The sequence below is a fragment of the Aquarana catesbeiana genome, linkage group LG10, assembly GCF_042186555.1.
Source record: "Aquarana catesbeiana isolate 2022-GZ linkage group LG10, ASM4218655v1, whole genome shotgun sequence".
NCBI lineage: Eukaryota > Metazoa > Chordata > Amphibia > Anura > Ranidae > Aquarana > Aquarana catesbeiana.
Genome location: NC_133333.1, coordinates 137460236 through 137480295, shown reverse-complemented (window position 1 = coordinate 137480295; position 20060 = coordinate 137460236). Strand labels below are relative to the sequence as shown.

Here is a 20060-nt window from a genome sequence, read left to right as displayed (position 1 = left end):
TGAAGAAAGGAAGAAAAACCCACCAGGGTTTACTTCCTCGTTAAAGTGGGTGTGAAGCCTTAACCGCTTGCCGACCGGCTCACACCGATATACGTCGGCAGAAGGGCATGTGCAGGCAGATTAACTTACCTGTACGTTGCCCTTTAAGATGTTGTTTGTGGGCGCGCGCGCCGCGACCTCCGTGAGTGTGATCGCGGGTCCCGCAGACTATGTCCGTGGGCATACCCACGATCGTCTCACGAAGAGGAAGAACGGGGAAATGCTGATGTAAACAAGCATTTCCCCGTTCTGCCTAGTGACAGGACACTGATCACTTTCGGTGCCTAGTAACAGGACGGTGATCAGTTTCGTGTCACACATAGCCACGCCCCCCACAGTTAGAATCACTCCCTAGGACATACTTAACCCGTTCACTGCCCCCTAGTGGTTAACCCCTTCACTGCCAGTGTCATTTACACAGGAATCAATGCATTTGTATAGCACTGATTGTTGTATAAATGACAATGGTCCCAAAAATGTGTCAAAAATGTCCGATGTGTCTGCCATAATGTCGCAGTCCCGATAAAAAAAAATACAATCGCCATTACGTCAATTCTGTTTGGGAGCCACGTTGCACGACCGCGAATTGTCAGTTAAAGTGCTAAAGGGCCGAATCGCAAAAAGTGCTCTGGTCTCTGGCCAGCCAAATGGTCCAGGGCTTATGTGGTTAAAGCGATTGTAAAGTCTCTCTCTTTTTTTTTTAAACAACAAACATGTTATACTTACCTCCTCTGTGCAGTTAGTTTTGCACAGAGCAGCACGGAGCCTCCTCTTTTCGGGTCCCTCCTGTCGAGGGCCCCCACAGCAGGCACCTTGCTATGGGGGCACCCGAGCCAAGTCACAGCTTCGTGTGTCCATTCACACAGGGAGCCCCACCCCCTCTCTCCCAATTGGCTCCCAGGGAGAAACCGAGCTGTGCTGCCTGTGTCTATAGACTCAATAGAGCCTGCACAAGTGCCCCTATAAGAAGCCGCTTCCTATGCAGGCACTTGAAGAGGTGGAGCACCAGTGGGGGACCCCAGTGGAGGATGGTGGCTACTCTGTGCCAAACCATTGCACAAAATACGACATGTTTACAATCACTTTACTTCAATTTTTTTTTTATTGGAATGGGAAGGAGTCAGAACTACTGTCTGTGCCCTTTCTGTATAGATTTTCCCTCATTTTCTGTTGTGTCACCAAGACAGCAGTGAGGAATAAAACCCAATGAACTAGAGGTGAAGGAGAAGGGTTAAAACCTGACAGTATTTTTGTTGCCAAGTCCCTATTGGTGAGATGTTCTTTCCTCACATGTGGGGAAAAGGAGCTGCTCTAACAGCGTTACAGCAATACAACTGGTGGTCTGAATTTAGCAGGTAGAGTGGGATACAATGGTACCGATGGAGTTCTGAGGGTACGTATGTGCCCATGAAAAATAAGTAGGTGCCTGGGGTCACCGTTGTCTACCTTAAAGCCTAACTGCAGATTTACTTTCACTTTAAATAGTTTGCTTGGCCCAACCAAATTAATTTCTTTACGAATTGATGCAGCTGCTGTCAGGCCGTATCATACAGTAGTAGGACCGGTTACATATAGTATGCCAGCTTGGCTCAAACAAACCCTTTTGTGAAGTTCCCTCCCCTCCATTTAAAATGCACTTTATTTGCTTTAAAAAAAATTTCTGTCCCACTCCCTAATGCCCGTCGTTCGCCTAGCCAAATTACAGGCATTATGCCTGCTAGGGCTCCTGGGATATGCACATCACATATCCCAGAAGACATAGTGCTTCAGAGAAAGGAGGAGGTGGGGGCTTAGTGATGCATCATCACAAGGCCTGTTGGCTAAACCCAGAAGAGCCGGTGGGCCTCAGGATGACATCATACTGCAAGATGGTGATGCGGAACCAAGCAGGGACAGAATTCTGCAAGACACCGCTGGATGGGCGAGTATCAGAAACATTTGGTACCCACCACAAGGTATGCAGAGGTTTAAAAATATAGGGGGGGGGGGGTCTGCAGAACTGCTTTAAGTGGAAAGATCAGTTCTGGGGAAAAAAAAAGTCAACTTAATGTGCCCCTGTCAAAGAACAGTCATTTGCTGGTGGAGAGCTATCTGGCTTATATACTGAGACAGACCCCATTCGTCTGGTTCATCAGATGAAAGGTGGTCCGTTTCCATCCAACATCCCATAGAGGACAGCGTGCTGCATGCATGTCCGCATTAGCAGACACTGACCTGTCATCCGCCTGCTCAGCAAGGATCAGCGGAGAGATCCCCTGCAGACCAGCTGATGGACTCCACCAGTGTGAAAGGTGCCTAAACCTTACAGCTCCCTAGATTATTAGGACCTGAAAAAGTTCCCCGCAGAAACCCTCATCAGTCACAGACTAGAGCCAGAGAGAGGCATCCCTAGTCCCACATACCAGTTATTTCAATTTAAGGAACCCATTCTGCCTAAAAAGCATGTATAGAAGGGCTCTATTTTAGCTTTCTTTAGGAGGAGAAAGAAGGCTAAAGTGGCAGTAAATTACTTTATGGGTTTAGGTCTGTTCTTAGTGTTAACTGTTAAAAATAAATGTACCAAATATTCAAGTGAAAAGTCAAACAAATCCATTTCATACAGCACTTTCAATTCTTACCAAACGGGACAGAGAGAGGGGTGGCCTGTTGGTACGGCTCATGAACAGACGTCTCAAAACAACTTTGTTGAAGGTGGCATTTGTACGACGAGCCAAGAAACGGTATAACTGGAAACAGAAAAAACATACGTATAGTTATCGATACTGAAATTCAGAGCTAGCCATCAATACATAAGTACAAACATTACTGACCTTAACCAGAAGTCTCAGGTAGATATCCTGACTTTTGGGCTCTTTTCGTCGCACCTTGCGGTCTTTGTTGTGACGGATATCTACTCCCTGCAAAAGAGATGCACAAAATTAAGCAACAGTTCCTAACATATTCCTACAGCCCACAAGTCCTTTGTAATTTACTCTTTCAAATGATCTAAATCACAACAACCAGAGTGGATACCAGTAAGTAGCTGATTGATCAAAATCCGGTAATAAACTAAACTATAGTAAGGCACAGTTCCAGGTGCTTAAAAGTCAGTAAACCTCATACAGCATAGAACCTGTAAACCTGCCCCCAGTTTCCTAACCGTCCAAACAATGCAGCAGATCATTAGGATTGATATGAATAGTACTGTCTGTTAGCCAACAGAGCATTAAACCATTTTAAAAGATCCGAGGGTCAGTATGCTTCTGCTTTAGGACCATGACTGTCAGTTGTAGCCATGTTCAATATGCCCAAAAATATATAGTCCCTGAGGTTCCAGGAGTCAATTAGCTACTGCTTAAGCTGGATACACACTACACAACTTTTTTGTTTGATTTCCTTCAGATTTACCTTAAACTTTGTAGTGCAAGGGACTGCCTGAAAGTTTTTAGGTTTAACCACATATTATATGGTTTTGGTAAATCTAAAGAAAAAAAAAAATCAAAAGTAAATTGTATAGTGTGTATCCAGCTTTAGTGCAAGGCAGGACTAAATCTGAGCCTTCTCTAGTGCCAACAGGTTTACATGCTTGCCTGACAGTACTACAAACTAGAGCTGGGCGACTTTCTAAAAAAAAAAAAAAAAAAAAAAAAAAACCTTGATTCACAATTTGATTTTTTTTTTTCTTTTGGAACCACGCCGGTCCTGGGGAGCTGCAGGCAGGAGTTTTTAGGTGAGGCTTTGGCCTAGTCCGCGACGTCCAGCCTTGCGGACTAGGCCGAAGCCGCGGCCTCGCCTAAAAACTCCTGCCCGCAGCTCCTCAGGACTGGCGCGGTGTCAGCGCCAGTCTTGGTGAGAAAAAAAAAAATCGATTTGACCTCTCAACTCGATTTTTTCCCCAGCCCTGCTACAAACATATTGACTGAACAGCTAGAGATTTCAATATTCGTCTTATCCTGACATACAGTTGGTGCCTGAATTCAGAGACCCTATAATCACAATCTGGTACACACAGGTTGGGCCACTTTAGGGCTCATGCACATAGATGTATTTATTTTACATAAAAGGTTGCCCATACAATGTACACATGTAACGTTTGTGCGTGCAGTGTAAATGGACCCTAATGTCCACTGCCAATTACACATTGACGATTACATCTTCCTTGAACAAGTCATTCATACAACGGCAAATCACCATTGGCCTTCAGTCATTCTGTACATGCGTCACATGAATGATTCATTCAGGGCTGACATGTAAACATCAACATGTAATCAATGGTGCAGACGCACAAACACTTGCAAGCATACAGTGAAAAATATGGTCCATATGCGGGACTCCAAACAGATTTTTCTAAAACTGGTCTACGCAGTTAAACACCAGCAGACCAAAATAAAGCTGTGTGAGGCCTCATGTACACTGCTGCTAAACAGGCGTTTAGGAGCAGTTGGGCATTTTTTTCAACTGCTCCTAAACTCTCCTCTACGTTATCTTATCAGTATATGTACACAGGGTCTTTTATAGTCATTTCTAGGCAGTCAAGTTTAGAGGCTTTTTTTGTAACGCAAAAAAATGGCTTCAGAAGTTGAGTTTAGTTAGAGGCATTTCAAGTGCCAAACGCTTCTAAACACTGTAACTCACGTTTAGCCGCGTTTCGTTTACAGGCGTTTTTAATATTTGGCTATTTAAAAAAAAATTCTAAATGTGGCACGGAAACACACCAAATCAGACGTTTTAAACATGGGTTACTATCTGTTAAGTTAAATCGTTCAGGAGTTGTAAAAACGTCCCGTGTACATGAAGCCTTAATGGTCCCATAGAATACAATTGTTACTGCATTCAGATTTGCATAAAATCCCATCTATGCGCTGAAAATTATACTCTTGGCTGCATGAACCTTTACCCTTCTGTGCTGCTGGCACACTGCAGTATTAAAATGGTTTGGGGAATAAAGTATATATGGCCAAATTTTTTTGATTGAAAAGCAAAGGGTTAAATCCCTTGTGAGCTTATGTGTTTGCTGCCTTAGTACCATTGGGGAAATTTCCCTCCAATTCCTGTCCCAGAAACACAAATAGAAAGCCACTGGAAATCTCTCAAAGTGAGGGGAATGTGCTATTTAAACAGGTGTCCCTGGCATAGGTGTCCCCATTGGAAGTTCTTCCTCTAAATCTACCTAAAAAGTCTAGGGCTGAAACAACTAATCGATTATGAAATTAATCGATTACTATTTTCATAATCGATTAATCGGCCAGTAACATAATGGGGTTAAAAATAATAAAATTAGCCCTTTATAATAGGGTTAAAAATAATGAAATTAGCCCTTTATAGTACAAAAAGAGCAAATAATTGCTACTGTAAATATTACTTTCACAGTTCTACAGTAAAAAAATGAACCTCTTACAGTAGTGATTTGCTTTTTTTGTACTATAAAAGGGCTCAGTTTTTTCTAACCCCATTATGTTACTAAACGTCCTATGCCGCGTACACATGAGCGGACTTTACAGCAGACTTTGCCCGGCGGACTTTATGATGGACTTTCTGAATGAACAGACTTGCATACACACAATCCACCAAAGTCTGTCGAATTCGTACGTGATGACGTACGACCGGACTAAAACAAGGAAGTTCCTATCCAGTAGCCAATAGCTGCCTTAGTGTGGCTTTTTGTCTGTCGAACTAGCATACAGACGAGTGGACTTTTCAACCGGACTCGATTTCGATGGATTGATTTAAAACATGTTCTAAGTCCGTTCAACTTTTGAGAAAACAAAGTCCGCTGGAGCCCACACACGATCGAATTGTCCGACGAAATCCCATCCGCCAGGTAAAGTCTGCTGTAAAGTCTGCTCGTGTGTACGCGGCATTAGACCTGGTTCACATCTTTGTGTTTTTTGGTGCTTTTTGCAGAAACACACTACAGTTCATTTAACATGGTTTTCTATGGGACACGTTCACATCTATGCTTTTTTTCAGCCACTGCGTATTTGGAAAGGGTCAAGGACTTTTTTTTTTTTTTTTAACGCAAAACGGTGCTTTTTTGGTTCAATATACTTCAATGGAGAAGCTGCAGAAAAGCATGTAATGCGTTTTTGCAGCAATTTGTATTTTTTAATCTGCCCAACAACAAATTGGTCATAAAACTGTATTTCTCTTCTAATAGTGTATACAGTATATCTCCTCTAATAGTGTATATACAGTATATCTCTTCTGTCTGTTATTCTCAGAGTGGATTCAATATTTTGCTCGCTAACCATATAGTTGGTTGTTTATATTTACCACTGCATAGAGATATTTAAGAATAAATTGCTTTTTTTTAAAAAACTTTACATATTAACTAAATTATACACCACGCTTTTTTTTTAAGGTTATTAACCGATTAATTGATTAATCAAAAGAATAATCGGCCAACTAATCGATTATGAAAATAATCGTTAGTTGCAGCCCTAAAAAAAGTCTATCCCCAGTAGAGACACATACAGCAATAAAGACTTGATAGAGAGCCCAACCTTTCCCAACTCCATACAAAACTAAAATGATTTGGCTAGAGATACAACAAGATCCTCAATGACTATTCCATAACCAAAAACATTATAAATTCAATCACGTCAAACAAAATCAACACTCCAGTGATCACTAAGCAGTTTAAAGAGGAGCTCCAGGCTCATTCAGAAAAAAAATTAAACATCAGCAGCTACAAATACTATAGCTGCTGACTTTTAATACAAGGACACTTACCTGTCCAGGGATCCCGCAATGTCCTCACCCAAGCCGATTCTTCAACCGGCTTCAGGTGCAGGCACCGGCATCTCTAGTAAGGGAAACGGGAAGTGAAGCCTGGCGGCTTCACAGCCTGTTTCCTACTGTGCATGTAGGAGTTGCGCTGCGCCTTGTGAATGGTCTCGCAGTCTTCTGGGACCTGTGATGTGGCCCAGAAGACTGCAGGGGAGCTTACAGCTTAGTTAGCAGTAGCGATCTGAGCCAGAAGTGCAGGCACCTGTCAAAGCCACATATCAGCCCCCCTCCAAAAAGTGCCAGAAGTGGAGAGTGCAACTTCCTCTTTTGGGTGGAACTCCTCTTTAAAGCAGAGTTCAGTCGGAAAAAAATAAAATAAAAATTACAATTCAGCAGCTACAAATACTGCAGCTGCTGACTTTTAAAATAAGGACACTTACCTGTCCAGGGTGCCCACGATGTCCTCACCCGAAGCCGACCTGTCCTTCGGCTCCTTGGTGCAAACGCCGGCATCTTATAAAAGAAAATCAGGAAGTGAAGCCTTGCGGCTTCACAGCCTGGTTACCTACTGTGCATGCGCGAGTCGCTTTGCGCATCCTGACTGGTACCTGCCAGTCTCCCAGAAGACAGCAGGGGGGACGGAAGAGGGGCCGGACATGGCATATATCGCCGCAGGTTCTGTGGCGATCTATCGCCGGAAGTGGGAGCAAAAACCTGTATTAGACAGACATCTGCTCCCCTCTCCCCCCTGAAAGGTGCCAAAATGTGACACCGGAGGGGGGGAGGAACCGGATAAGCGGAATTTTTGGGTGGAACTCCATTTTTGGGTGGAACTCCACTTTAAGTAGCGGCAATTAAAGATGAGGCAACAAATAATAAACAAGCAGACACATAACCACCATGAGATTTAGATTATACAAAGTCCACCAACAATGTGTTTATGTTTGAGGAGTGAAAATCGAACATGCTTACTTCACACTCTGTTGCTAGAAAAAAAAGGTCACAGGTAAGGTTTTTATGACAGAAAAGAGCCTATTGGTCTCTTCTATTAAATGCTTCTCTCTGAGCTGAAACAACACTAAGGACTACACTCACACTACACGCCTGAGCTCACACAGAATGAGGAAGATCCAGCCAGAAAACACATTTTACCAAGTCTTCTATATCAACATGAATTAGGACAACATGTCCCACGATTCCTTGCCCACCTCTCGCTCACTGCATATGTACACCCCACGCACAATAAGGACCCGACCACGCTGCCCATATACACATGGTATGTGTCTCGGCTGGGAGTGCACCTATCACCCTAAAACAGAATTAAAGTCCCCAATAAAAAAAAAAAATATGTGTGCAGGCTTTGTATAGCAAAATAGACATAAAACTAAATTCCCCTACTTGCCACATTCTATCTGTAGAATGTACATGGAGCTGCCAATGCTCAGTTTACTTTCTGGAAGAGATCCTGTGTGCCAGAATGACTAAACTTTTGTGCATACACAAGACTGACATCCCATTACAGCCATCAGACCGGTAAGGTGACGTCCCGTTGCCCAACAGTGGGGGATCGCAGGACTCCAGTACAGCGAGACCGGGGGGGGATAGGGTAAGGAGGGCCCAGTGCAAGTTCACCTTTACAGATTTTCTTTAATGGTGAACAATAATAACGTGGCAGCAGCAAGCACTGTGCTCCACAACACCCAGGAGTATAACATGTGCATTGCACTTATTACATTTCAAAGAATGGGCAATGTCTGCACACACACAGCAGAGACGTGAAGCGGGCCTCTGGGCCAGTATACACCATAATGTACGTTTTCCTGTATGTTCCTACAAAAGTTTTTGACAGTCTATTAATTTCTATGGGCTCCCAAATATGCAGCAATGTAAAAAGTACGGCAGGCACGATTTTTTAAATTTCGCCAAACTGCGCTGCTGGCCACAAACACACGTGCCTTTCCTAGATGTGTGGGGGGTGCCAATAACAATCATGGCCCCCCATGTGTGTCTGCAGACAGCAGCGTATTCCCTTCTAGTACAGGAAACACCAATGTCCGCACTGCGAGTGCTGTGACCGGTCCTACAACTAGATAATATACAAACTAGAGGAGAGAAGGACGAGGCTCCTATACATGGAGGACAGAGCCCGGCCTCCGCTCCCTCTACTACCTCACTACATAGAGCTCTGCAGGCCGCCCATACACAGCATCCCCTCTCACACACATCTCCACCGGCCTCTCCCTTCCTATTCCCCGTCCATACCGGCCCGACCCGGAGCCTCAGACTCCGCCGACACCAGCGGAGCCCCAAAGACCGAGGCCGGACAGACGGGGAAGCGGGATGGCTGCGGATACACTTCCAATACGGTCTCTCACCATGATGGCGGCTTTGGCAGCAGCGGCTTCTCGGGGAGGAAAGGAAGGAGGAGGAGGGGCCGCACAGGCTTATGGGAAAAGCCCAACACAGGAAGCTGTCAGCTAGAGACCGCGCCGCTCTGCCCGCTCCACTCTATGACCTGTGGAGGACTGAACTCTGCTCACCTCAGAATAAAGCTGGATACACACTATGCAATTTTCTTTAGATTTTTTTTTTCCTTTAGATTTACCAAAACCATATAATATGAGGTCAAAGCTTAAAGAGGGAGTCCCGCGAAAAAAAAAAAATTAAAAGTCAGCAGCTGCAAATACTGCAGCTGCTGACTTTTAAAATAAGGACACTCACCTGTCCCGGGGTCCAGCGATGTCGGCACCCGAGACCAAATCGTCCCTCGGTCCTCGGGTGCTGCCGCCGCCATTCTCTGTAAGGGAATCAAGAAGTGAAGCGCTGCGGCTTCACTTCCCGGTTCCCTACTGCGCATGCGTGAGTCGCGCTGTGCTTCCTAACCGGTCCCCGCTGTCTCTGGGACCCGTGTGTGTCCCAGCAGACAGCGCGGTGGGGACGGGAAGAGGCGTAGACTCCCGTGAGAGTCTTTGCCAGAAGTGGGTGCAAATACCTGTCTTAGACAGGTATCTGCACCCCCCTCCCCAGTGAAAGGTGCCAAATGTGACACCGGAGGGGGGGAGGGTTCCGAAAAGCGGAGGTTCAATTTTTGTGTGAACCTCCGCTTTAAGGCCCCTTTCACACTAAGGTGCTTCTAAACTGCCAGTAAAACACTGAGAGCTTTTGAAGAGCTTTTCATTCATTTCGATGGAGAGAGGCGTTTTTTCACCGCCCTGCCAGCGCACTGCCCCAGTGTGAAAGCATTCATTGATTTTAATGGAAATAGGTTTTCATGAGCTTTTCAGGCACTTTTTAGCGTGAAAGCTCCTGAAAAGTGCCTCAGTGTGAAAGGGGTCTTAGAGTTTCAATTTGTATGCAATCAGGCAAGCCCTTACACTACACGATTTTGGTAAGACCCCTTTCACACTGAGCAGGCGTTGACGGTAAAACGCCGCTAGTTTTAGTGGCGCTTTACCGTCATTTTAGGGGTGCTATTCGGCCACTAGTGGGACGCTTTTAACCCCCGCTAGTGGCCGAATAAAGGGTTAAATGCGCCCGTGTAGTGCCACTGCCGCAGCCCATTCATTACAATGAGCAGGAGCGGTGTATACACTGCGCCTTCACCGCCCCAAAGATGCTGCTTGCGGGACATTTTTCAACGTCCTGCCAGCGCACCGCCCCAGTGTGAAAGCATTTCGGCTCTCATACTGGGACTGCAGGGGAAGTGTTTTTTAGGTGCTATTTTTAGCCCAAAAGCGCCTGAAAAATGCCTCAGTGTGAAAGGGGTCTTAATCTAAAGGAAATCAGACAACAAAAGTTGTATAGTGTGTATGGGTCTAAGAAACAAAGATATAAAAAGTACAAGAAGCAGGGTTGCCAACCTCCTGCAGCATTTTTTTACTGGCAAAACATGGGAAGTTTACTGACAGAGCACATTTTGTTACTGGGAACCTGAAAAATGACAGAGCTTTTAAAACAATCGATATTTAACCACTTGCCTGCTGGGCACTTTAATCATCTTCCTACCCAGGCCAATTTTCAGCTTTCAGCGCTGTCACAATTTGAATGACAATTAAACGACCATGCAACACTGTAACCATATTAAATCGTTATCGTTTTTTTCACACAAATAGACCTTTCTTTTGGTGCTATTTAACCACCTCAATACCGGGCACTTTCACCCCCTTCCTGCCCAAGCCATTTTTCAGTTTTCAGCGCTGTTGCACTTTGAATGACAATTGCGCGGTCGTGTTACACTGCATCCTAATGAAATTTTTATCATTTTTTCCCCACAAATAGAGCTTTCTTTTGGTGGTATTTGATCACCTCTGCGGGTTTTATTTATTGCTCTATAAACAAAAGAAGAGGGACAATTTTGAAAAAAACACAATATTTTTTACTTTTTTCTATAATAAATATCCAATTTTTTTTTTTTTTAACAAAATTTTTCCTCAGTTTAGGCAGATATGTATTCTTCTACATATTTTTGGTAAAAAAAAATCGTAATAAGCGTATATTGATTGGTTTGCGCAAAAGTTATAGCGTCTACAAAATAGGGGATAGATTTATAGCATTTTTATTTATTTATTTATTTTTTACTAGTAATGGCAGCGATCTGCAATTTTTATTGTGACTGCGATATTGCGGCGGACATATCGGACACTTTTGACACATTTTTGGGACCATTCACATTTATACAGCTATCCGTGCTATAAAAATGCATTGATTACTGTGTAAATGTGACTGGCAGGGAAGGGGTTAACACTAGGGGGCGATCGAGGGGTTAATGTATGACCTAGGAAGGTGATTCTAACTGTGGGGGGAGGGGACTGACTGGGGGAGGTGACCGATCGGTGTCCCTATGTACAAGGGACACACCATCGGTCTCCTCTCCTCTCTGACAGGACGTGGATCTGTATTTACATACACAGATCCATGGTCCTGCTCTGTTACCCGGCAATCGCGGGTGCCCGGCGGACATCACGGCCGCCAGGCACGCGCACCGGGTCCCGAGCGACACATCGGGCACGCGCACGCGCCCCCTAGTGGCTCGGGAGGGCGATCACGTCATATGACGTCCGCCCAGAACAAGAGGCTTACCGTCCCGCCATCATATGATGGTGGGCGGTAGGCTAGTGGTTAATCACCACTGGAGTTTTTTTTGTTTTTTGCTAAACAAATGTAAAAACCCCCAAATTTTGAAAAAACCCTTTTTCTTAATTTCTGTTACAAAATTTTGCAATTAAGTAATTTTTATTCTTCACTGATGTGCGCTGATGAGTTTGCACTGATGGGCACTGATGAAGCTGCACTGATGGGCACTGATAGGCTGCACTTATGGGCATCAATTGGCACTGGTGCATAGCTCCCAACTGTCCCTGGTTTTGAGGGACTGTCCCTGATTTGGAACGTTCCTCTGTCCCTCTTTCCTCCTCGTTTGTCCCTCATTTTGGTCTGATCTATATAGTTGTATATAAAATGCACTTTTTATCTTTCAAAAAGTGTTTCCCAGTGCTAATTCTTTCCTCGAGTTTCAGAATTGCTGCATTAGTACATTTCAAAAGCCAGTATGAAGAAATAGTAGTGGTAAACTGCCCCAGTGTGCAAGGGGTCTAATAGGTGTCCCTCGTTCCCACCTCAAAAAGTTGGGAGGTATGTGGATGGGGCTGCACTGATGATCAGGGCACTCACTACTGATCAGGGCGCGCAAGTGGCATGATCAGGAGGACATCATATGATGTCCACCTGGAAGGAGGAGAGCCCCGCCTGGCCTATAGCAGATTGACGGCCAGGTGGGACTCTCTTCCTTCCAGGTGGATGTGATATGGCAGTTAACCTCTTGGCATCGGCGATATAGCCGAATGACGGCCACAGCGCGGACCTGAATTTCAGGGAGGCCGTCATATGACACTGAGACTCGGGTGATCGCCGATCCGAGTAAGGGGCCGGTCCTGGCCCCTTACCATCTGATCAGCTGTCAGCCAATGACAGCTGATCACATGACGTAAACAAAAGCTCGGTAATCGTTTTTTTTTTCTCCTCACGCTGACAGCGTGAGGAGAAAAAAAAGCTGATCACCGGTTTATCTGCAAGGGACATCGGTCCCGAAGAGGAAGAGGCAATTATGCCTCATCTGTGCCCACCAGTACCCCCTGCCAGTGCCACCTGCCATTGTCACCTGCCTGTGCCCACAGTGCCCACCAGTGCCACCTATCAATGCCCATGAGTGACACCTATCAATGCCCACAAGTGCCACCTATCAATGCCCACCAGTGGTGCCAATCAGTGCCACCAAGCAGTGCTGCCTATCAGTGTAACCGATCAGTGCCCATTATTGCCACCCATCAGTGCCCATCACTGCCACCTATCGGTGCCCATCAGTGCCGCCTCATCAGCATACATCAATGAAGGAGAAAAATTACCTGTTTGCAAAATTTTATAACAAAATATTAAAAAAAAAAAATTTAAAATTTGGTCTTTTAAATTTTTTTTGACAAAATATAAAAACTGCAGAGGTGATCAAATACCATCAAAAGAAAGCTCTATTTGTGGGGAAAAAATGATAAAAATTTCATTTGGGTACAGTGTAGCATGACCGCGCAATTGACATTCAAATTGCATCAGTGCTGGAAGCTGAAAATTGGTCTTGACAGGAGGGGGGTTTAAGTGCCCAGTAAGCAAGTGGTTAAACACCAAAGGTGCCATAAAAATGGGCATTTTGTCAAGCAACAAAACACGTGAATAGCACGCCAAATCGCACTGCAAAGTCAACTCAAAAAAAGGGTACAGGGGCTATTTTGGCACATTTTTGGAGTGAAGGGCAGCGCATTCAATTGAATTGTGTCACTCCAAAAAAGCACCAAAATAAGTGATGCTCCAGTGGCGCTAGATAAGAATGGGACCTCAGTATCTTCTGTCATAACAGCTTCTCAGCCTGCCTGTCAGCAGTAATGTACACTAAACAACGCACACAGTTCAGCGTACATTTACAGCAGCCCTCTGTGCCGTGGTGATGTAACTTCTGTGCGCATGCATAACAGTATTCCACACTGTCTTATTCTGTACCCTGCACTGTGCATTCGCTATTCCACATAATATAAAATACATTAAGTCTATAATACCTCATATAGTACAGCGCAGTGATATGTACCTCCACATTAAAAAAACTGATGAAGCAGTGTCAATAAAAAGATAAATAAAGCTACAACTATAATGGGGTCCTGTGTTTACATTCAAAAACCAATATAACACAAAATATTTAATAAACAGATGTAAACCGAAGTTAAACCAAGTTAAAGAGGTTGTAAATTTTCCTTTATACTTTGTTCCTCTAGGTACGCCTAGAATAAGGCTTACCTATAGATACTGCAATGTGCGCCGTGTAGGAGATATTTACTGTATACTGCGTCAATGATGTGGCCAGTCACAGAGCCAAAGTCCGCGGCCCCGGAAGGAAGACGGGCGAAGATGAATGCGGCCTTCAGCGGGGACGACACTGGCTTTGTTTGCAGGTAAGTGTCACATAATGTGCTAGTATGCTATGCATACTAGCACATTATGGCATTACTTTACAGGGACGAAAAAAAAGAAAAAAAAAAGAGAGAGTTTACTTCCTCTTTAAGTAAAGTAAAATTGGTGTTCAATTTGCATCATGTGAGCTTTTTCCCCACAGTCTCTCCTGCAGCATGTGCTGTTGGGATGCTTGAGCTTTTTTTTGTTTGTTTGCATCATGAGAGTTGTTTCCTTAGACTGGGGTCACACAAGTGCGGTGCGAATTTCAGGTTCGTTTTTACTGTGAATTTCCAAAGTAGCTGTTCAGCAGTTCAGCTGCAATTTAGATACGTTTCTGATGTGAACCTTAGTAAAGGGCAGCCACCAGCGCCCTTAACAAATTTATTTTAATACGGTGCAGGGGTCCCCCCCAGAATCCATACCAGCCCTTTATCCAAGCATCCAGCCTGACAGCGGTACCCCCTCCTGAACCATACCAGGCCACATGCCCTCAACATGAAGTAAATCCAGCATTAGTCACAATGAATGCTGCCAATGCCGCCGACCCAGAAAATAACAAAAAAACAAAAGTCTGAACTCGACACGGGCTCCCGCCATCTGACAGCTCCACCGCCTCCCGCCTCTAAGTAAATTAAGGGGCGGGGCCACTCGGTGAGGTCACCAGGTGACCCTTAGTTTATTTAGCAGCGGGAGGTAGTGGGTTGTGGGATATATATCTATATGTATAGATATATAAATATATATATATATATATATATATATATATATACATATAATCTCTATCTATCTATCTATCTATCTATCTATCTATCTATCTATCTATCTATCTATCTATCTATCTATACACAGTTACATAGTTACATAGTAGGTGAGGTTGAAAAAAGACACAAGTCCATCAAGTCCAACCTATGTGTGTGATTATATGTCAGTATTAAATTATATATTCCTGTATGTTGCGGTTGTTCAGGTGCTTATCTAGAGTTATGTATAGTTTTTTGAAACTATCGATGCCCCCCCGCTGAAACCACCACCTGTGGAAGGGAATTCCACATCCTTACCGCTCTTACGGTTAAGAACCCTCTAGGCAGTTTAAGGTTAAACCTCTTTTCTTCTAATTTTAATGAATGGCCACGTGTCTTATTAAACTCCCTTCCGCGAAAAAGTTTTATCCCTAATGTGGGATCACCAGTATGGTATCTGTAAATTGAAATCATATCCCCTCTCAAGCGTCTCTTCTCCAGAGAGAATAAGTTCAGTGCTTGCAACCTTTCTTCATAACCAATATCCTCCAGTCCCTTTATTAGCTTTGTTGCCCTTCTTTGTACTCGCTCCATTTCCAGTACATCCTTCCTGAGGACTGGTGCCCAGAACTGGACAGCATACTCTAGGTGTGGTCGGACCAAAGTCTTGTGGAGTGGGAGAATTATCACTTTATCCCTGGCGTTAATCCCCTTTTTAATGCATGCCAATATTCTGTTTGCTTTGTTAGCAGCAGCTTGGCATTGCATGCCATTGCTGAGCCCATCTACTAACTAGGACCCCCAGGTCCTTTTCCATCCTAGATTCCCCCAGAGGTTCACCCCCTAGTGAGTTAAATTTTTCTACATTAAACCTCATTTGCCATGTAGTTGACCACCCGATTAATTTGTTCATTTGTTCTTCTTGCAAGGTTTCCACATATCCTGCGGAGAAGTTATTGCCCTGCTTAACTTAGTGTTACCCACAAATACAGAGATTGAACTGTTTATCCCATCCTCCAGGTTGTTTATGAACAAATTAAATAGGATTGGTCCCAGCACAGAACCCTGGGGGACCCCACTTTCCACCCTTGACCATTCAGTGTATTCCCCATTTATCACCACCCTCTGATCTAGCCCTTGTAACCAGTTTTCAATCCATGAACTCACCCTATGGTCCATCCATGCCAACGGACCTTACTTTGTACAGTAAACATTTATGGGGAACTGTGTCAAATGCTTTTGAAAAATCCAGATACACCACGTCTACGGGCCTTCCTTTATCTAGATGGCAGCTCACCTCCTCGTAGAAGGTTAACAGATTGGTTTGCCAAGAACGATTCTTCATGAATCCATGCTGATTACTGCTAGTTATACCGTTTTCATTACTAAAATCTTGTATATAGTCCCTTATCATCCCCTCCAAGAGCTTGCATACTATTGATGTTAGGCTTACTGGTCTGTAATTCCCAGGGATGTATTTCGGCCCTTTTTAAATATTGGTGCTACATTTGCTTTTCTCCAATCAGCTGGTACCATTCCAGTCAGTAGACTGTCAGTAAAAATTACCAACAATGGTCTTGCAATCACTTGACTGAGTTCCCTAAGTACCCTTGAGTGCAAGCCACCTGGTCCCGGTGAACAAAACACTGCAGTTTTGGTTACCGAAGCCCCCCAGATTCAAGTACATGTGTATGTGGGTTTAGTTATCCACTCCTTTATCAAGTGTTAGTGTGGTCACCCATCACAATTTTTTTAGTTTGATTTATTTCTTTGTCACATTTTTTAGATATTCACTGGTACATTAGTAATATTGGGAAGTATTGGAGAGAGATCATAGGATTGTGTTGGGTTTATGTCTTTTTAATTTTGTATTGATCAGTTTAACACACACCTGGGCACAGTGCTGTCGTTTTTACATTTTTTCCCCAGAATGTACCAAACTGTTGATTTGGCCTCTCCTAATGTTGCTGCTATCTCTCTTTAATTTTTGAAGCCTTACAATGGCCTGTTTCACTTGCATTGACAGCTCCTTTGAACGAATGATGTGGGTTCACAGCAATAGATTCCAAATGCAAATACCACACTTATGCCGCGTACACATGATCAGGATTTTGATCGGAAAAAGATATAATGGCTTTTCCGACGGGATTCCGCTGAAGCTTGCCTTGCATACACACGGTCACACAAAAGTTTGTTGAACTTTCGACCGCCAAGAACACGGTGACGTACAATACTACGACGAGCCGAGAATATGAAGTTCAGTGCTTCCGAGCATGAGTCATATTGTTTCCGAGCATGCGTAGGAATTTTGCGCATCGGAATTGCTAGTGCTACAGACGATCGCATTTTCGGATAGGAACTTTTTCCGACCAAAAACTTGAGAACATGCTTTCAATCTTTTGCTGGCTGGAATTCGGCCAGCAAAAGTCCGATGGAGCATACACACGGTCGCATTTTCCGACCAAAAGCTCTCATCGGTCTTTTGCTGGCCGAATTTCCGATCATGTGTACGCGGCATTAGAATCAACTCTTGACATTTTACCTGCTTAACGAAGGAGTAGCTCACACCCGGCCATGAAACGGCTTATGATTCAATTGTCCAATTACTTTTGGTCCCTTGAAAAAGGCAGGATGGCTATTCTTAAGAGCTGTAATTCCTAAACCCTTCCCTAGATTTGGATGTACATACCCTCAAATTAAACCTGAGAGTGTGCACTTTCAGCCAATATCCATTATATAACTATAGCTTGAATATGTTTTGGTAAATACCTGAAAAAATTAAAATTGTGCCTGTGTTCAAATATATATGGTCCTAACTGTATGTCAACAGCTTCAATAGAAACCAATGCTATTTCATGTCATGTGAATCGGATGCGGTACAAAATGCATCCAATTCCCATATATGTGAACTGACACTCATAGTCTCTGGTGCTGTAAATGTCTTCTGGATATTTGTTTCTTTTTTTCTTATTTAGTTTTATGTTTTGATATTTATTATTTGTAAAATAGTTTTTTTACCTGAATCATAAGGGTTAATGAGAGCTGTTTTTTTGCAGCCTGCGATGCTGCACACACCACCTGGATCTATTAGGATGTATTTGCTCTGAGTGTCCGAGCAGTTTTGGGTATATGTGACACGATTACATACTGTCAGGCCATCCTCTTGATGAAGTCGCCGTAGCGATAAAACGCATTGAGGCAGAGTGACAGCGTAGGCGGAAGCCGGTGTCTAGGAATCCCAGTACACACATTTTTAGTTTATTGGGGGCCAGACCAGATTTATGTCTTGATGCCTGCTTTTTTTCACTTGGTACTTGTGGTATAATAGTTGTTTTAACCGCTTGCCGACCGCCGCACACAGATGAACGTCCCTTTGAATTTGTCGCCTATCGGGGGGCGCGCGCGCCCACCGCGCGCCTATGTTCACCGGCGGCCGTGATTGCGGTGTGGAGGGGCAGAACGGGGAGATGCCTTTGTAAACAAGACGTTTCCCTGTTCTGCCTTGTGACATGACAGAGATCCACTGCTCCCTGTCATCGGGAGCAGTGATTGCTGTCATGTCAGTGGTAGCCCTTCCCCCCTACAGTTGGAACACCTCCCGGTTAGACACACTTAACTCCTTGATCGCCCCCTAGTGTTTAACCCCTTCCCTGCCAGTGTCATTTACACAGTAATCAGTGCATTTTTATAGCACTGATTGGTGTATAAATAATGGTCCCAAAATAGTGTAAAACGTGTCCGATGTGTCTGCTATAATGTCGCAGTCATGATAAAAATTGCAGATCGCCGCCATTACTAATAATAAAAAAAAAATAATAATAAAAATGCCATAAATCTCTCCCCTATTTTGTAGATGCTTTTGCACATACCAATCAATATACAAATATTGTGATTTTTTTTACCACAAATATGTAGAAGAATACATATCAGCCTAAACTGAGAAAGAAATTTGTTTTTTAATATATTTTTTGGGGATATTTATTAAAGCAAAAAGTAAAAAATATTGCTTTTTTTTCAAAATTGTCCCTCTTTTTTTGTTTATAGCGCAAAAAATAAAAACCACAGAAGTGATCAAATACCACCAAAAGAAATCTCTATTTGTGGGAAAAAAACGGACACCAATTTTGTTTGGGTACAACGTAGCATGACCACGCAATTGTCAGCTAAAGCGACGCAGTGCCGAATCACAAAAAATGCTCTGGTCAGGAAGGGGGTAAAATATTCTGGGGCTGGTTAATAAATGACTTTTTAAGAATTATTACACTACACCGTGTGAGAATTTTCTTTCTCTGGGTGAATCCTCCTCCTTTGGAGTCTGGAACTGCCATCCACATAGGCAGATAAGAATTCCTTGAGAGACAGCTTAAAGTGGTTGTAAAGATAGAAAGTTTTTTTTAACTCAATGCATTCTCTGCATGAAGGTAAAAAAAAACCTTCTGAATGCAGTTTGCCCCACTCCCCCCAGCTCCCCCTAATGCCCTGTACACACGAAAATGTGTGATAGGACCTTGTTGTCGGAAATTCCGACCGTGTGTGGGCTCCATCACACATTTTCCATCGGATTTTCCGACACACAAAGTTTGAGAGCAGGATATAAAATTTTCCGACAACAAAATCCGTTGTCGGAAATTCCGATCGTGTGTACACAAATCCGACGCACAAAGTGCCACGCATGCTCAGAATAAATAAAGAGATGAAAGCTATTGGCCACTGCCCTGTTTATAGTCCCGACGTACGTGTTTTACGTCACCGCGTTTGGAACGATCGGATTTTCCGACAACTTTGTGTGACCGCGTGTATGCAAGACAAGTTTGAGCCAACATCCGTAGGAAAAAATCCATGGATTTTGTTGTTGGAATGTCCGAACAAAGTCCTACCGTGTGTACGGGGCATTATACTTACTCATCTGAGCCTGATTTCAATCTTGCAATGTGCACAAGAGCAAAGGCTCTCTTGGCTCTTTCTTTCCTCATTGGCACAGATATATCAGCAGCAGGAACCATTGGCTCCTGCTGCTGTCAATCACAGCCAGTGAGGAGAGAGCAGGGTGCAGGGCCGAGCTCTGTCTTATGGACACAAAGA

General features: G+C 43.8%; 1 protein-coding gene and 1 long non-coding RNA gene across 2 annotated transcripts in view; one reads left to right on the top strand and one right to left on the bottom strand.

The window, feature by feature from the left end:
• The window catches only part of RPL18 (ribosomal protein L18), a 28215-nt gene extending 18956 nt beyond the window's left edge, over nucleotides 1-9259 (bottom strand). The window contains exons 1-3 of the mRNA XM_073602699.1: nucleotides 9123-9259; nucleotides 2850-2936; nucleotides 2658-2765 (exon numbers count right to left, since the gene is read on the bottom strand). Coding sequence (XP_073458800.1) covers nucleotides 2658-2765; nucleotides 2850-2936; nucleotides 9123-9125 — 198 coding nt within the window. The 5' untranslated portion in view covers nucleotides 9126-9259. The remainder of the gene's footprint in view (nucleotides 1-2657; nucleotides 2766-2849; nucleotides 2937-9122) is intronic.
• The window catches only part of LOC141110914 (uncharacterized), a 71075-nt gene that overhangs the window by 37968 nt on the left and 13047 nt on the right, over nucleotides 1-20060 (top strand). The gene's annotated exons all lie outside the window — the stretch shown is intronic.